This window comes from Apodemus sylvaticus, chromosome 11 (assembly GCF_947179515.1).
Source record: "Apodemus sylvaticus chromosome 11, mApoSyl1.1, whole genome shotgun sequence".
NCBI lineage: Eukaryota > Metazoa > Chordata > Mammalia > Rodentia > Muridae > Apodemus > Apodemus sylvaticus.
The window spans coordinates 14,326,430-14,344,904 of record NC_067482.1 but is presented as its reverse complement, the minus strand read 5'-3'; the positions used below and the strand labels follow the sequence as shown (position 1 = coordinate 14,344,904).

At 43.1% G+C, this 18,475-nt stretch overlaps 2 protein-coding genes across 2 annotated transcripts; both read right to left on the bottom strand.

Moving 5' to 3' along the window:
• Positions 1 to 4,026: 4,026 nt before the first annotated feature.
• Positions 4,027 to 6,719, bottom strand: LOC127696823 (PRAME family member 8-like). Its single transcript, XM_052199728.1, is given in 4 exon segments — positions 4,027 to 4,594; positions 5,392 to 5,982; positions 6,432 to 6,580; positions 6,582 to 6,719. Coding segments are annotated over 4 exon segments (1,446 nt in total).
• Positions 6,720 to 15,752: 9,033 nt separating this feature from the next.
• Positions 15,753 to 18,452, bottom strand: LOC127696422 (PRAME family member 8-like). Its single transcript, XM_052199172.1, has 3 exons — positions 18,154 to 18,452; positions 17,114 to 17,704; positions 15,753 to 16,320 (listed from the first exon to the last, which is right to left on the bottom strand). The coding sequence occupies exons 1-3, from the start codon at positions 18,438 to 18,440 to the stop codon at positions 15,753 to 15,755; spliced, it is 1,446 nt and encodes a 481-aa protein (XP_052055132.1). The 5' UTR covers positions 18,441 to 18,452.
• Between the last annotated feature and the right edge of the window lie 23 nt (positions 18,453 to 18,475).

Here is an 18,475-nt window from a genome sequence, read left to right as displayed (position 1 = left end):
TGGGGAACAGGGTGAGGGAAGAGGTCTAATGGGACTTTTGGGAGGGGGTGATCCAGGCAAGGAGAAAACATTTGAAATTTAAATAAAGGCCAGACAATGATGGAGCACTCCTTTAATCCCAGGACCTGGGAGGCAGAGGCACGCAGATTTCTGAGTTCTTGGCCAGCCTGGTCTTCAGAGTGCATTCCAGGACAGCCATGGCTCTACAAAGAAACCCTGTCTTGATAAAAACAAATCCAAAGCCCTCCCCCAAAAAGAAATGTAAATAAAGAATACATCTAATTTTTAAAAAAAGAAAAGAAAAGAGAGGAAAAAGAAAAAAATGTGCAGTGGGCAGAGAGTAAAATAAAATAAATATAAACTTAGCTATTTATATATGTAGCATGATGTCTGACTGAAACAACATTGTTTGAATAATTTACATATGTTAATTATCAGGTATAAGTATATACTAACAGTAGCCACAAAGCTTCACAATCCTCCTTACTTTACTGTATATCAAAATTAGCATATTTAATGATTTTTAGTGTAAATATGAGGCTTAAGAAACCATGTTGCTACCATCTTTCAGATAGAATGTGTTTCTATTTAGTTTGCAGTAGGCAACATTTAACTGTGAAACATATCTAGCTCCCTATCTATCTTTTCTTTGGGTTTTCATTAATTCAATTGTGTATTCGCTTTACCACCTGATCACATCCTGAAGTTGCTTTCTTCACATATCTACCCTGTGACTCTTTCCCCCACATTTCCTGCTCCCATTCTCCCCAGAGAAGAAGAGGCACACATGCCCTACCCCCAGCAGTTTCCACAATGCCCTGGCACACCAATTTACATCAGCTCTAAATACATCCGTGCCCACTGGGGCCAGACAAGGAAGCCCAGCTAGGGGAAAAGTTTCCCATGGAAGGCCATGAAGTTGAATAAGAGAAACCCTGCTGTCTGGTTTTTATGAGACATGCAATAAGCCCAAGATTCGCATCTGCTCCATATGTCCAGGGAGCCTAGGTCTAGACCTTGCATGCTCTTTGATGGTGGGTGGTTCAGTCTCTGATAAACCCCAATGAGTCCAGGAAACTTGGTTCTCTTGATCTCCTTGTGGTAAATTGACACCATCTGACTCCCTCAATCCTCCTCTTAACTTTTCCCCAACTCTCTCTGAATTCTGCCTAATGTTTTGCTGTGCATATCCTCCTGGTGCCACCAGATGCTGGATGAAGATTCTTGTATGACAGTTATGCTAGGATTCTGTTCTTAAGCACAACCAAGTATCATCAAGAGTGTAAGAGTTTGGCTTTCTGACATGGGTTAATCCTCATGTTTCTCCAGTCTATAGTTGACTATTCTTTCAAACTCAGCTCCAGGTTTATACCTGCACATATTGTAGGCAGGGAAAATTTTAGATGGAAGGTTTTGTTGGTGGGTTGGTGTTACCTTCCCCCCCACTGGAAATCCTGCCTGACTACAGGAAGTGGCCACTTTCAGTCTCCCTATCCCCAGCTCCTGAGTTTCCAGCCAAGGTCACTCCCATATACTCCCAGGAGCCTGCCCCATCCTGTGTGTCTGTCTTGTACCTGAGATGCCCCCAAATGGATTGTATTTCTCTCTCCCAGCACAGTGGAGGCAGCTCCTCCCAACACACTTGATTTCCATACCTCTCTTTGTGTCCCATACCTGCACCCATACAGTTCCCTCTGATCAACCACTAGTAATATACATTCTATTTACCTTACCTAGTGAGATTCAATCATCTTACCTAGGGCCCTAATCTTACTTAGTTTCTTTGAGTGTTTGGATTGTAGCATGCTTTTCCTGTAGTCTATGGGTAATATCCATGTATTAGTGAGTACATAGCATGCACATTCTTCTGGGTCACAATGACCTCACTAAGAATGGATATTTTCGAGTTCTATCTATTTGCCTGAAAATTGCATTATAAACCTTATTTTTAATATATGATTAGTATTCTATGACAGAAATGTACATGATTTTCCTTATCCACTCTTCAGTGAGAGACAGGTGGTGTGCTAACAGTTTCTGGTTATTATGAATAAAGGTGCTATGAATGAAGTTGAGCAAGTGTCCTTGTGCTATGGCAGAACAAGTTTTGAGTTTATGGCCAGGAATTGTGTACCTGGGCCTTGAAGTAGAATTATTTGTGATAATCACCCAGCTTGATTTCCAAATATGCTGTGCACATTTACACACTCACCAGTAATGCAAGATTGTCTCCCTTGCTCCAAAACCTCACGTGCATGTGCGGTCATTTCCGTTTTTATCCTAGCCATGCTCATGTGTATAGGAAGGAATCTCAGACTCCTTACAATTTGCATTTTCGTAGGAATGTTGGATATTTCCTTAAGTATATCCTGGCAATTAGAGCTTTCCTGTTGAAAATTCTTTGTTGAATTCTGTACTCCATTTTTATTTTAAATGGAGTATTGGGTTTTTGATGTCTAATTTCTTGAGGTATTTACATTGTTTGATATCAACCCTCTGTCGAATGTTCAGCTGGTGAAGATATTTTTGCCATTATTTAGGGTACTGCTTTGACCTACTGATGCTGTATTTGCCTTACTGAGGATTTCTACTTTCTTGAGGTCACACTTGAAAAGTATTGGTCTTAGTGCCTGATCTATGGGTGTTCTGTTCAGGAAGTGTCACCTTTTACAATGAGTTCAAGAGCCCTGACATTATTAATGATATTCTCTAAATAGAATCCTAGAATAACTATCTTTTGAGACGTTTCACCCAGCCACCGACAAAAACAGATGCAGAGACCCACAGACAAATATTAGACAAAGTTCAGGGAATCTTGTGGAAGACTAGAGGGAATATTGAAGGAGTCAGAGAGTTCACGGACACCAGAAGAAAACCTACAGAATCAACCAACCTAGTCTCATAAGGGCTCAAGGAGATTGAACCACTGGAGCCCAACACTAGCTAGGCTGCTGCTCAACAACTAAGCTCTATTAATACACCTGAAACTTCACATATTATCTTCACAGTGTGCTGCAGGGGAAAATCATTGGAGACACACACAACTCAAGCAACCTCAGTTTAATAAATTAGTTCATTTTGTGAAATATTTGTGAAATGGAGGGCTTTTTAAGACTTTTTCATTTTGGTGTATATGCATATGTATTGTGCATAATGTGTAAAAGCCAGGATCCACAGATATCTGAAGAGATGGACCTACCACCTGAAGCTTGAGTTCCAGCTGGAGGCATCTGATGATAAAAGTGCTGAAACCAAACTTTGGCCCTCTTTTCTAGCAAAATGTACTATTAAAACAGGAGTCACCTCCTTTAATACGTGGCGTTTGGCTTCTTTGATTGGTTGTCTGTCTGTAGAGAATGAAAGGAGTATGCTGTGGGCAAGAATGGAGCAAGTTCAAAGGTTCAAAGCAACAAGGCCTGTGAAGTTGAATAGCAGGCAGGGAGAGGAGGGATGGGAAGGAATAAAAAAGAAGTGTGAGAGACATGTAGATTGTTCTTATGAATTCTTCTTTAGCACATGCTAACCTAGAGATCCATATGTGAATCACCTTAGCTTATAACATTATCCATGTACCCAGGATTTTGAATCATTACATGTCTGGCATCCATGTGTTCATTTTGACTCTCTCCAGAGGGTATTTGTTGCAGAATGATTAAAGGTAGACACTTTATGCTAGTTACACACCAGGAATGACATCTAAAAAAAGAAGCCTGGTTCTGTTTATTGACTTGACATTACAGTTCAGAACAAAAGTTGGCAAGTCCATTACAAAGCATCTCTTAATCTGTCCTGGCAGAAGTCACTCAAAACAGCCAAGTTGTCATCCTGACTCCACAAGTCCTCTGTTCACACAGTCCAACAGATTGTTTCCCATGCCAAGCTCAGCTTCCAGGATCTCAGTTCTTGTACAGTCTTTTGTTTCCAAGCATGTATAAAGTGTCTGAAGTCACAGTCTCTGACCACCATGCATGAGAGATGTGTCCCAATCCTGCCCGTTATTCACATCAGGAAGTCCTGTATCCATGCTCAGTGCCAGCAAAAACAAAATCTCGCACCTTGGCCATAGACACAGCGCTCACCACATTTAGGACAATTATCTGTAGCAAAGGAGATGTTCTTGGGCTGCCTTATTGCCCTGAGAGTTTCCAGGAGCTGCAGACAAAGTTGGGCAAATCTTACTCTGGAGACATGAGCCAACCTATCATAGCACTCCAGAGGGGCAGGGTATTGTTCCACATTCATCTTGCTCCAGTTGACTGTGTGCTCCAAAAGGTCCTTCAGGATGGGCATGGAGAAGCAATTGTTGTAGAAGTTGATCTTGGTGAGCTGAGAGCAATGTGTGAGGGCAGGTAGGAGGGCAATGAGCTGGGAGTCTTTCACCCTACATCCCTGAAAATCCAGAGTTTCTAGAGTATCTGCCACCTTTTGGAGGAGATATTTCATAGGCATCAGATCCAAATCTGTTAGAACCACACCTCTCATTTCCAGATGTTTTAGCTGAAAGACACTCTGGCAGTGGGAGAAGGAATCCAAGTCTGACTGTGAAAGTTGGTAGTGAGTGACAGAAAGGGAGCTCAATGGCGTCATCAGGTGCCTAGAGATGAAGGGGACCAGAGGGTTAGTTCTGGCAAATGGTGATGGAGAGCATGGGGTGGGCTTTTCAATGTCTTAGAAGGGAACAGGGACCCCAAGCTGAGTGTGAGCAAATGATCAAAGATATTATCTAAGATGCTTCCTTTTGGAATCAGCTTAGTGAAGTCAAACCCACACTTGATCTGCTGGCCATAGTCTCAAGCAGAAAACCATTATACCCTATAAAACCCAGGATAACAAGGAGGAAGTTTCATGCCAGGAGAGTCCTGACAGGATCTAAGGACATGACCTGTGGCCTCAGTCAATGCTGCATTGCACCCTGACCTCTCTCCACAGTCACTCATGCTATCATGCAGATGCCCACACTCCCTCTTGTCTCAAGCACTCAGCCCTACTGAGGGTCAAGCATTTCACTCACGGAGAAGTAGGGGTAGAGGGAATGCTGTGCCCACAGATCTAAGCAGACAGCTCACCTTCTCACATTGCTGCTGAGTCCCTCAAGATCTAAGTACATTCAACTCTTCCTGTCCCCTTTTTGATGGATTGTTTGCCTATGATTCCTAGAAGAATTTCAAGCCCTCCTGACCATATCTGACCTACTCCTTATCTCCCTTTTGTCCTCTGCTTCAGGCATGCACATTTAAGACTTGGAATCACTACACATTACTTACATATTCTAAGGAGCCCCTAAATGTTTGTTCCCAGTGACTGACAGACAGGCATCCTGGACCACTAATCTTTAAAATGGAAGAGGAAAATTTGCTCTGCTAGCTGACCCAGTCCTCCATCCTTGCTCACCTGAGGACCTGATTCATGTGGTCTTTGAGGAAATGGACACCACTCATGGAGAGATGCTGTAGACAATTGAATTTGGAGAAGACAGATATGAACTCCTGGATATACTGCTCTTCTCTGTCTCCTGTCCTATTGGCAATCTTGAAGACGTTCTTGTAGAGGGGTGCCAGGAAGAGTTTGCAAAGATTTCTCATCTGCCCAAAGCAGGAAGCAAATTCGGCCAGCTTGTACAAATTCCACTGAGTGTTCAGTTCCAATTCCTCAATATGCTCTGGATGAAATATATTCAAGATCTTGCTGATAAAGTCCATGGGCATAGCCCAGATCTTCATCTTTGCACAACACAAATGTAGGGAGTCCTTTCTCTGCTGGGCCCACTTCAAGAAAGCTGCTTGTGCTTCATCAAGGCGTGGCCTGAGGCACAACTCAGCCACCACCTTCAGCTGCCTCCTCACTGCATATCTGGGAAGGACCTTCACTACTGGCTTCTCATCCAAGGGCTCTGAAGAACAGCTATCGTCCTCTGTACCAGGCCATATGTTCCAAAAGGCATGGTGCACATTCCTCAGGTCCAGAACCTGAAGTTTTCCCCTGCTGAGGGTGAACACATGTCAAGTATCAGCAGCCGCGATGACCCTCAGTAAGGGTTCACTATGTGACTCTATAGTGAAATACCCCTCAGCCTGCCAAGCTGTATATTTTTTAAACAACAGTGCAATGTGCACACATGCATGCTGCACAATTTTCTCTGAGCTGCATGTGTGGCCCTGACCACTTTCCTTCCTCTAAGTTACACATTATTTCTCCCTAGTCCCATTATTAATGGTTTTAGGAATGGCAGGGATAGATAGGCACATTCTACTGTGAGGCTGCTTGGATCAAAGCCCTAATCCTCTGATAACTGTCCTTAGTCCAAGCACACAATAGCTATAAGGTTCCCGAAGCACTGTCTGGTGACCCCATCAGAAGCCATTCGCAATGACCCCACAATCTCTACTGTGTACCCCACATGGTCTCTTATGTAATACTTGACCTTTGCTCACCTGGGGTGAAACCCTTTAGTCAGTCGCATGTCTATTCCATCTAGCACAGCTTGCAACATTTCCAGTTTAGGCGTCTTCATCAATGCCCCCACAGGGAGACAGGGGAAAGGCCAGGCTGCCAACATTGCCTTTATGAGCTTGGTTTGTTGTGCCACTGAAAGCCTCCTTGAACAGTGCTAGGAAGAGTACAGAGGGGAGATCCTCCAGAGAGGATATGGCCAAAGCCTCATCTCTCTCCAGAGACTGAATTGCCAGCTTCTTGAGTGTGGCTGCGGTCTGAATACTCATCTTCTAAAGTCTCGAGTCAAAAGACTCCTGCCAAGAAGTCAGAAAGGAATACACGTTCAAGACAAACTTAATACAACTTCCTCAACATTATATCAACCACTAAGCTTCTGAGCTAATGCTCTAACAGTAACAGAGAAATCAATTTGCCTGTTTAACCTAAACTGGTAGTGGAAAGAGAGGCTCCCACAATGATAATGTGGAAGTCTTTATATCAAGCAAATATTCACATAATTGTCAGATCAAAATATTTTATGTAGGACCCTTTCTCAAAAACAAAATAAAATATCTCAAACCTATGCAAACAAAAAGAAACCGAGGAAACAAACATACCAATGTAAATCCATGAGTTATGGATCAAGATTAATTCCCAGAAAACAGAATGACTTGAGTGCATTTCTACAATATTGAATCTTACCTGTGTCTGGGAAGTAGAATATGTCCACAGAGCAAACGTGTGTGTAAAAGAGGCAATGGAAAAGCTAAGGCAAGACACATGAGTAAATCACATGTGTCATTTCAGCTATATGATGTGGAAGGATATCAAAGATACCTGGCTTACAGGTCTACAGTGTAATCCAGGGTCTCACAAAAAAATAAAGACCATTACAGTGAAGGGGAAACATGAGGGAGCATTTTAATCAGATTGTCTGATTTGGAGCTTACCTGGATGCACATGGCCAGCTCAAATAGAGTTGGAACAACACACAGAATCCTTGTCTCAAACAGTTATATCAGGCAAAGTAATGGAATATATACACAAGCTATCATGGGATATTATTGGTGATGAGGCTAAAATTTCATTTGCAATGAAACCCAAGATCCTCAACATGTTCCCCTTAAGGAGTCTGAATTTCTCTATATCAAACTGCATGACCCAAGGAGAAAAAAAAAATGGTTTACATACCAGTTGAGCAATGCAGATATGTTGCCAAATCCCAGCCGAATCAGGGAGTTTTCCAAGATGCAAGCCTCTGACTGTGATATGTGGCTCCATGGAAATCTTTATATACATCTCTGCTTGCCCCTCCCTATTGTAGCCACACCCTTCAAACCCAAACTGGAATTGGATTTCCTGGTCTAATCTCCACCCTTTAAATTATAGATCAAAGTTGTAATCATTTCACTCATTGAATCAGAAGGACTTGTGATAACAAATTTCCCACTCATCGTCATTCACACACACAAACACACCCAAAAGTTTCTTGGATAAATAAAAAGCATTCCATTTGTTAATACACCATACAACACCATGTGGGTACATTTATTCCTTCATTTGCATAAGACCTATTCAGTTTTCAAGTGGTACCAGTGACCATGTCATGCTCTGAATCCAAGGTTGTTTTAGAGGTCCAATTCTAGGAATCCTTCAGCCTCAGAAAACTTCTTATGGCTCGGATTATTGTTATGAATAACTATTTCTTGTTTGATTTTATTCATGTGACCAGAGTTTGCATCAGGTAAGGGTTTAATCAGTTTTTGATGAGAGACACGACATAAATGGAAGAGATTCTTTTTTCACTGGATTTGGAACAGATTGCTATGTCAGAGACAGGAATATACATTGAAGCTCAAGGAATGAAGTGGATGCTCGGTCAATAAATTTCAGCATCGACCACTCTAGAGGTGGTGCCGGAGCATAGCTTGACCCCATTACTATACTAGCCAGGGTTCTGCATGTACTCAGATGGTCGGGAGCTACCCCACATACAGGAATTCTACCTACAACTCTCTTTGCAGCAGACAAGATGGGGCATGCAGCAAGGATGCTGGGACATCCCTGAGATAGGATGCTCAGTTCATGGTCATGTTCATCGAAATTGTAAGCCGTAGTATTCTGTGATCTCTACAAAGCCTGCTTCCTAAATGGATGAAAGCAAACAGAAAAAGGAGGGTGTGAGGGAGATGGTGCCCTTGGCTCCCAAAGAAGCAGAGAGTAAGTCAACTAGGATCAGCCAAAAAGCCTTCCTCAAGGAGATGTAATCTAGAGTGGGACGTGGGCTGAAGGGTTGCTTTAGAAAGTGTGAGCACCTGTCAATCTTCTATTCCTATCATCTATGTGGTGACTAGAAATGATCTGTGATTACAGTTCCAGGCAATCTGAAACCCCATTCTGACCTGCTAGGGCAACAGGCCTGTGAGGGTTATCCATTCCTATTTGTACACAAGCACCACTCCCCATAAAATCAATCATCTGAAAACAGCAGCTCTATCTTGGGTTTTGTGGCACACACCTTTAATCCATCCCCTCAGGAGTCCAAGGTTGACTGGGTCAGTGAGTTCAAGGCTACCCTCATCTAAATAAATAATTCAAAAACCAGTAAAGCCTATGGAGTGAGGATCTGTCTTATAATTAAACCAGAGCTGAGCAGGGTAGCACAGACCTAAATCTCAAGAGAGGCGGGGGCACCTTTGATGTTGAGGCCAAACTGGACCACAGAATAGCTTATGGGACATCTAGGGCTCTTAAACAATGAAAGCCTGCCCCAAAACAACAAAACAAAGAAACTCATAAACAAAGTGTAGTTTACTAGATGGCGCAGGTACAATCCTTAAAACTAGCATTAGGGAGGTAGTAGCAGGTGAAGGACTAAGGTCAAGGTCAGCATGTTGTTCAGACTGAGTTCAGGAAGAAGGAGACATGTTAAACAGACCATCCCTTGCAAAAACCAACCAAATAACCAAACAACCAAACAACCCAAAACCAGACAAGCAATCAAGCAAAGCAAAAATTACCCAAAACACAATTCTAAAAGAAAATCCTCCAGAGAGCTTAAGGTCCAGTGAGATGGCCGAAAGAGCAATAGCACTTGCCGCCCAAGTAAGTGCTGAGTTCAGTAATGGGGCCCTCGGGTGGAAGGAGAGAAACCACTGCAGTTTTGAGTCCTCCCCCATCTACACGCATGCTCTGCTGCTGGTACACCAATAAGCAAATGAAGCAAGACAGTTCTCAAGTACAAAACAGCATGAGAGCTGATCCAGGAAGGTGGTGAAAGCTTCAGGAGACTGAAGAAGGATGGCTCCAAACTGACTCTAACCTAGCCGACATAATGTGATTCTGTTTCACCCAACCAAATACCAATAATTGTAGCTCAGTGGTAAAAGGGCAGCTCAGTCTCTTGTCCTAGTTTTCATGAATGAAACCCAGTGAAGGTTCTTATCCCGTTGGTCAAGAGAAAACAGTTTTCTCCAAAGAGCTAAGGATGTCTCTTGGGAAAAGCAAGGAGAAATCCATACTGGAAAGAAAGAATTTCAGTGTAAATTGGGTCCAAGGTAAAAGAGACATTGAGCTGGATGGCACTGATGCACAGGGAATTATGGAGCCTAGGGGCTACCACTGAGCTTGATAAGTTACTCAGCACTATAGTTCTTAATGGAAGAGTTAAAAGTACCTCTGGTCAAAGATAAAGATAATGACTCATTTTTACTGAGCCTGATAAATTTCCAGCCTTAGACACAATGTAGGCTTTTGCCAAAACAACCAAGGGTGGGAAAGGGGCTTTGTTCAGGTCCAGTCTTTGTACTCAGTGGGAGGGAATAGATTCCAGATCCTATTATATTCCTGCAAGCATATTTGGAGAGATTTTCTGTGATTGACCTGTGTCCCTCTGCGGAGCATGTCCTGGGTGTCCTTGAAGAAGTTCATGCAAAGGGTGGGGCACAGTAGATTCTTATGTTTGGTCTGCATGGTTTCTCCAAAGTGCTAGGAGCCCTGTCCTGGTGACTTTGGCCTTCTGTTGCATGATTGTCAGAGTAGGAGGTTGGGGAGCCTGGCAGGTTTTCTTGTTTTGGTTTGTTTCTTGTTTGTTTGTTTATGTGACTTCTGCCCTTGAGGGTTTCCTTTGGACTTGACTGAGGATGCGATCCTGCTGCTAAGCCCTGTTCTTTCTCTGGCCAACATACCCCAGCCCCTTTGCTGATCTGGTGCTCTGAGATATTATTCTGGTAGCTTGCTGCCCTCTACTACCAATGAATGTGTAGCAGCTGCTTCACAGTTGTGACCTTAGAATATAGCCACTCACATCTTCCTTGCACACACAATTCCTTTCTGTTGTCACCCCTGAGCTACACCTGTAGGAACTTGGAAGGAACATTGTGTGACTCAGAACACCTGTTTGCTGCCCAAAGCTGTGAGCTACCATTAACTTCCTTGATTGTCAATTGGATTTAACAGGCAGAAGCCACAGACTACAGGCTTGGAATCCAGGGGAACTTCTGAGAACGGCTTCTCCCAACATTTTCTTCAGAAATTTGGCTATCACGGGACACTGGCAACAATTAGGCTTGATCCTCAACCTGTGAATATCTGGTAACTTTCTTCCAGAAGTGCCTAGTGAGTAATCTCAGGGGCAGGCTTGCCAGTTCTAAGGTTGTGAAGAAACTGTCCTTAAGACTGGGGCTCACCTTAACGAGTCACTGGCCTTCTCCATGTTGCAGGTGCTCTCATAATCAAGAGTGATACAGCTCACAACCTTCAAGTTTCTAGGACTGTACTATATTACTTCTCACATTTGGATACTGAGATCCTTTCCTGTATTGAACCCCAGCACTAATTTTATGGCTGCCTAGATAAAAGAGTTTCCATCTATAACCTAGGCTACATGCAAAGTAAAGAGTCCATACCTCTGCATCCTTGTGTGGTAAGAGCCTTTTACCTGTCTAGCTCCTGTCTTGTTGGCTTATCTGTAGACTATGTGCCAAGCTGATCCTTGATCATGTTTACCTCATATTTACTGAATGTATGGTTCAGCAGTTAAGAGCACTGGGAATACAGGACACAGAAGCTGCAACATATAAGCAGGCAAATGAACCGGATGTATTCGTTAGAGAATCCAGTACTCTAAAATGCTCAGTTATATCTCCATCCCCTTTCCATTGCTTTTCCTTTACTGAAAATAATTTTTTCATAAAATGTCTTGTAACACAAGGAGAATGAAGGAGAAGGCCCTGGTCCTGGAAAGGCTCAATACAGCAGTGTAGGGGAATATCAGGACAAGGATAAAGGAGGCGTTCGATTGGGGAACAGGGGGAGGGAAGAGGTCTAATGGGACTTTTGGGAGGGGGTGATCCAGGCAAGGAGAAAACATTTGAAATGTAAATAAAGGCCAGACAATGATGGAGCACACCTTTAATCCCAGGACCTGGGAGGCAGAGGCAGGCAGATTTCTGAGTTCTTGGCCAGCCTGGTCTTCAGAGTGCATTCCAGGACAGCCATGGCTCTACAAAGAAACCCTGTCTTGAAAAAAACAAATCCAAAGCCCTCCCTCAAAAAGAAATGTAAATAAAGAATACATCTAATTTTAAAAAAAGAAAAGAAAAGAGAGGAAAAAGAAAAAATGTGCAGTGGGCAGAGAGTAAAATAAAATAAATATATACTTAGCTATTTATATATGTAGCATGATGTCTGACTGAAACAACATTGTTTGAATAATTTACATATGTTAATTATCAGGTATAAGTATATACTAACAGTAGCCACAAAGCTTCACAATCCTCATTACATTAATGTATATCAAAATTAGCATATTTAATGATTTTTATTGTAAATATGAGGCTTAAGAAAACATGTTGCTACCATCTTTCAGATAGAATGTGTTTCTATTTAGTTTGCAGTAGGCAACATTTAACTGTGAAACATACCTAGCTCCCTATCTATCATTTCTTTGGGTTTTCATTAATTCATTTGTGTATTCGCTTTACCACCTGATCACATCCTGAAGTTGCTTTCTTCCCATACCTACCCTGTGACCCTTTCCCCCTCATTTCCTGCTCCCATTCTCTCCAGAGAAGAAGAGGCACACATGCCCTACCCCCAGCAGTTTCCACAATGCCCTGGCACACCAATTTACATCAGCTCTAAATATATCCGTGCCCACTGGGGCCAGACAAGGAAGCCCAGCTAGGGGAAAAGTTTCCAATGGAAGGCCATGAAGTTGAATAAGAGAAACCCTGCTGTCTGGTTTTTATGAGACATGCAATAAGCCCAAGATTCGCATCTGCTCCATATGTCCAGGGAGCCAAGGTCTAGACCTTGCATGCTCTTTGATGGTGGGTGGTTCAGTCTCTGATAAACCCCAGTGAGTCCAGGAAACTTGGTTCTCTTGATCTCCTTGTGGTAAATTGACACCATCTGACTCCCTCAATCCTCCTTTTGACTTTTCCCCAACTCTCTCTGAATTCTGCCTAATGTTTTGCTGTGCATATCCTTCTGGTGCCACCAGATGCTGGATGAAGATTCTTGTATGACAGTTATGCTAGGATTTTGTTCTTAAGCACAACCAAGTATCATCAAGAGTGTCAGAGTTTGGCTTTCTGACATGGGTTAATCCTCATGTTTCTCCAGTCTATAGTTGGCTATTCTTTCAAACTCAGCTCCAGGTTTATACCTGCACATATTGTAGGCAGGGAAAATTTTAGATGGAAGGTTTTGTTGGTGGGTTGGTGTTACCTTCCCCCCACTGGAAATCCTGCCTGACTACAGGAAGTGGCCACTTTCAGTCTCCCTATCCCCAGCTCCTGAGTTTCCAGCCAAGGTCACTCCCATATACTCCCAGGAGCCTGCCCCATCCTGTGTGTCTGTCTTGTACCTGAGATGCCCCCAAATGGATTGTATTTCTCTCTCCCAGCACAGTGGAGGCAGCTCCTCCCAACACACTTGATTTCCATACCTCTCTTTGTGTCCCATACCAGCACCCATACAGTTCCCTCTGATCAACCACTAGTAATATAGATTCTATTTACCTTACCTAGTGAGATTCAATCATCTTACCTAGGGCCCTAATCTTACTTAGTTTCTTTGAGTGTTTGGATTGTAGCATGCTTTTCCATTAGTCTATGGCTAATATCCATGTATTAGTGAGTACATTGCATGCACATTCTTCTGGGTCACAATGACCTCACTAAGAATGGATATTTTCGAGTTCTATCTATTTGCCTGAAAATTGCATTATAATCCTTATTTTTAATATATGATTAGTATTCCATGACAGAAATGTACATGATTTTCCTTATCCACTCTTCAGTGAGAGACAGGTGGTATGCTAACATTTTCTGATTATTATGAATATAGGTGCTATGAATGAAGTTGAGCAAGTGTTCTTGTGCTATGGCAGAAGAAGTTTTGAGTTTATGGCCAGGAATTGTATAACTGGGCCTTGAAGTAAAATTATTTGTGATAATCACCCAGCATGATTTCCAAATATGGTGTGCAAATTTACACACTCACCAGAAATGCAAGATTGTCTCCCTTGCTCCAAATCCTCACCTGCATGTGCGCTCATTTCAGTTTTTATCCTAGCCATGCTCATGTGTATAGGAAGGAATCTCAGACTCCTTACAATTTGCATTTTCCTAGGAATGTTGGATATTTCCTTAAGTATATCCTGGCAATTAGAGCTTTCCTGTTGAAAATTCTTTGTTGAATTCTGTACTCCATTTTTTTAAAATGGAGTATTGGGTTTTTGATGTCTAATTTCTTGAGGTATTTACATTGTTTGATAACAACCCTCTGTCGAATGTAAAGCTGGTGAAGATATTTTTGCCATTATTTAGGGTACTGTTTTGACCTACTGATGCTGTATTTGCCTTACTGAGTATTTCTACTTTCTTGAGGTCACACTTGAAAAGTTTTGGTCTTAGTGCCTGATCTATGGGTGTTCTGTTCAGGAAGTGTCACCTTTTACAATGAGTTCAAGAGCCCTGACATTATTAATGATATTCTCTAAATAGAATCCTAGAATAACTATCTTTTGAGAGGTTTCACCCAGCCACTGACCAAAACAGATGCAGAGACCCACAGACAAATATTAGACAAAGTTCAGGGAATCTTGTGGAAGACTAGAGGGAATATTGAAGGAGTCAGAGAGTTCATGGACACCAGAAGAAAACCTACAGAATCAACCAACCTAGTCTCATAAGGGCTCAAGGAGATTGAACCATTGGAGCCCAACACTAGGTGGCTGCTGCTCAACAACTAAGCTCAATTAATACACCTGAAACTTCACATATTCTCTTCACAGTGTGCTGTAGGGGGAAATCATTGGAGACACACACAACTCAAGCAACTTCAGTTTAATAAATTAGTTCATTTTGTGAAATATTTGTGAAATGGAGGGCTTTTTAAGACTTTTTCATTTTGGTGTATATGCATATGTATTGTGCATAATGTGTAAAAGCCAGGATCCACAGATATCTGAAGAGATGGACCTACCACCTGAAGCTTGAGTTCCAGCTGGAGGCATCTGATGATAAAAGTGCTGAAACCAAACTTTGGCCCTCTTTTCTAGCAAAATGTACTATTAAAACAGGAGTCACCTCCTTCAATACGTGGGGTTTGGCTTCTTTGATTGGTTGTCTGTCTGTAGAGCATGAAAGGAGTTTGCGGTGGGCAAGCATGGAGCAAGTTCAAAGGTTCAAAGCAACAAGGCCTGTGAAGTTGAATAGCAGGCAGGGAGAGGAGGGATGGGAAGGAATAAAAAAGAAGTGTGAGAGACATGTAGGTTGTTCTTATGAATTCTTCTTCAGCACATGCTAACCTAGAGATCCATATGTGAATCACCTTAGCTTATAACATTATCCATGTACCCAGGATTTTGAATCATTACATGTCTGGCATCCATGTGTTCATTTTGACCCTCTCCAGAGGGTATTTGTTGCAGAATGATTAAAGGTAGATACTTTATGCTAGTTACACACCAGGAATGACATCTAAAAAAAGAAGCCTGGTTCTGTTTATTGACATGACATTACAGTTCAGAACAAAAGTTGGCAAGTCCATTACAAAGCATCTCTTAATCTGTCCTGGCAGAAGTCACTCAAAACAGCCAAGTTGTCATCCTGACTCCACAAGTCCTCTGTTCACACAGTCCAACAGATTGTTTCCCATGCCAAGCTCAGCTTCCAGGATCTCAGTTCTTGTACAGTCTTTTGTTTCCAAGCATGTATAAAGTGTCTGAAGTCACAGTCTCTGACCACCATGCATGAGAGTTGTGTCCCAGTCCTGTCTGTTATTCACATCAGGAAGTCCTGTATCCATGCTCAGTGCCAGCAAAAACAAAATCTCGCACCTTGGCCATAGACACAGCGCTCACCACATTTAGGACAATTATCTGTAGCAAAGGAGATGTTCTTGGGCTGCCTTATTGCCCTGAGAGTTTCCAGGAGCTGCAGACAAAGTTGGGCAAATCTTACTCTGGAGACATGAGCCAACCTATCATAGCACTCCAGAGGGGCAGGGTATTGTTCCACATTCATCTTGCTCCAGTTGACTGTGTGCTCCAAAAGGTCCTTCAGGATGGGCATGGAGAAGCAATTGTTGTAGAAGTTGATCTTGGTGAGCTGAGAGCAATGTGTGAGGGCAGGTAGGAGGGCAATGAGCTGGGAGTCCTTCATCCTACATCCCTGAAAATCCATAGTTTCTAGAGTATCTGCCACTTTTTGGAAGAGACATTTCATTGGCATCAGATCCAAATCCGTTAGAACCACACCTCTCATTTCCAGATGTTTTAGCTGAAAGACACTCTGGCAGAGGGAGAAGGAATCCAAGTCTGACTGTGAAAGTTGGTAGTGAGTGACAGAAAGGGAGCTCAGTGGCGTCATCAGGTGCCTAGAGATGAAGGGGACCAGAGGGTTAGTTCTGGCAAATGGTGATGGAGAGCATGGGGTGGGCTTTTCAATGTCTTAGAAGGGAACAGGGACCCCAAGCTGAGTGTGAGCAAATGATCACAGATATTATCTGAGATGCTTCCTTTTGGAATCAGCTTAGTGAAGTCAAACCCACACTTGATCTGCTGGCCATAGTCTCAAGCAGAAAACCATTATACCCTATAAAACCCAGGATAACAAGGAGGAAGTTTCATGCCAGGAGAGTCCTGACAGGATCTAAGGACATGACTTGTGGCCTCAGTCAATGCTGCATTGCACCCTGACCTCTCCACAGTCACTCATGCTATCATGCAGATGCCCACACTCCCTCTTGTCTCATGCACTCAGCCCTACTGAGGGTCAAGCATTTCACTCACGGAGAAGTAGGGGGAGAGGGAAGGCTGTGCCCACAGATCTAAGCAGACAGCTCACCTTCTCACATTGCTGCTGAGTCCCTCAAGATCTAAGTACATTCAACTCTTCCTGTCCCCTTTGTGATGGATTGTTTGCCTATGATTCCAAAAAGAATTTCCAGCCCTCCTGACCATATCTGACCTACTCCTTATGTCCCTTTTGTCCGCTGCTTCAGGAATGCTCATTTAAGACTTGGAATCACTACACATTACTTACATATTAAGGAGCCCCTAAATGTTTGTTCCCAGTGACTGACAGACAGGCACCCTGGACCACTAATCTTTAAAATGGAAGAGGAAAATTTGCTCTGCTAGCTGACCCAGTCCTCCATCCTTGCTCACCTGAGGACCTGATTCATGTGGTCTTTGAGGAAATGGACACCACTCATGGAGAGATGCTGGAGACAATTGAATTTGGAGAAGACAGATATGAACTCCTGGATATACTGCTCTTCTCTGTCTCCTGTCCTATTGGCAATCTTGAAGACGTTCTTGTAGAGGGGTGCCAGAAATAGTTTGCAAAGATTTCTCATCTGCCCAAAGCAGGAAGCAAATTCGGCCAGCTTGTACAAATTCCACTGAGTGTTCAGTTCCAATTCCTCAATATGCTCTGGATGAAATATATTCAAGATCTTGCTGATAAAGTCCATGGGCATAGCCCAGATCTTCATATTTGCACAACACAAATGTAGGGAGTCCTTTCTCTGCTGGGACCACTTCAAGAAGGCTGCTTGTGCTTCATCCAGGCGTGGCCTGAGGCACAACTCAGCTACCACCTTCAGCTGCCTCCTCACTGCATATCTGGGAAGGACCTTCACTACTGGCTTCTCATCCAAGGGCTCTGAAGAACAGCTCTCGTCCTCTGTACCAGCCCATATGTTCCAAAAGGCATGGTGCACATTCCTCAGGTCCAGAACCTGAAGGTTTACCCTGCTGAGGGTGAACACATGTCAAGTATCAGCAGCCGCGATGACCCTCAGTAAGGTTTCACTAAGTGACTCTATAGTGAAATACCCCTCAGCCTGCCAAGCTGTATATTTTTTAAACAACAGTGCAATGTGCACACATGCATGCTGCACAATTTTCTCTGAGCTGCATGTGTGGCCCTGACCACTTTCCTTCCTCTAAGTTACTCATTATTTCTCCCTATTCCCGTTATTAATGGTTTTAGGAATTGCAGGGATAGATAGACACATTCTACTGTGAGGCTGCTTGGATCAAAGCCCTAATCCACTGATAACTGTCCTTAGTCCAAGCACACAATAGCTATGAGGTTCCTGAATCACTGTCTGGTGATCCCATCAGAAGCCATTCGCAATGACCCCACAATCTCTAATGTGTACCCCACATGGTCTCTTATATAATACTTGACCTTTGTTCACCTGGGGTGAAACCCTTTAGTCAGTCGCATGTCTAATCCATCTAGCACAGCTTGCAACATTTCCAGTTTAGGCGTCTTCATCAATGCCCCCACAGGGAGACAGGGGAAAGGCCAGGCTGCCAACATTGCCTTTATGAGCTTGGTTTGTCTGCCACTGAAAGCCTCCTTGAACAGTGCTGGGAAGAGTACAGAGGGGAGATCCTCCAGAGAGGTTATGGCCAAAGCCTCATCTCTCACCAGAGACTGAATTGCCAGCTTCTTGAGTGTGGCTGCGGTCTGAATACTCATCTTCTAAAGTCTCAAGTCAAAAGACTCCTGCCAAG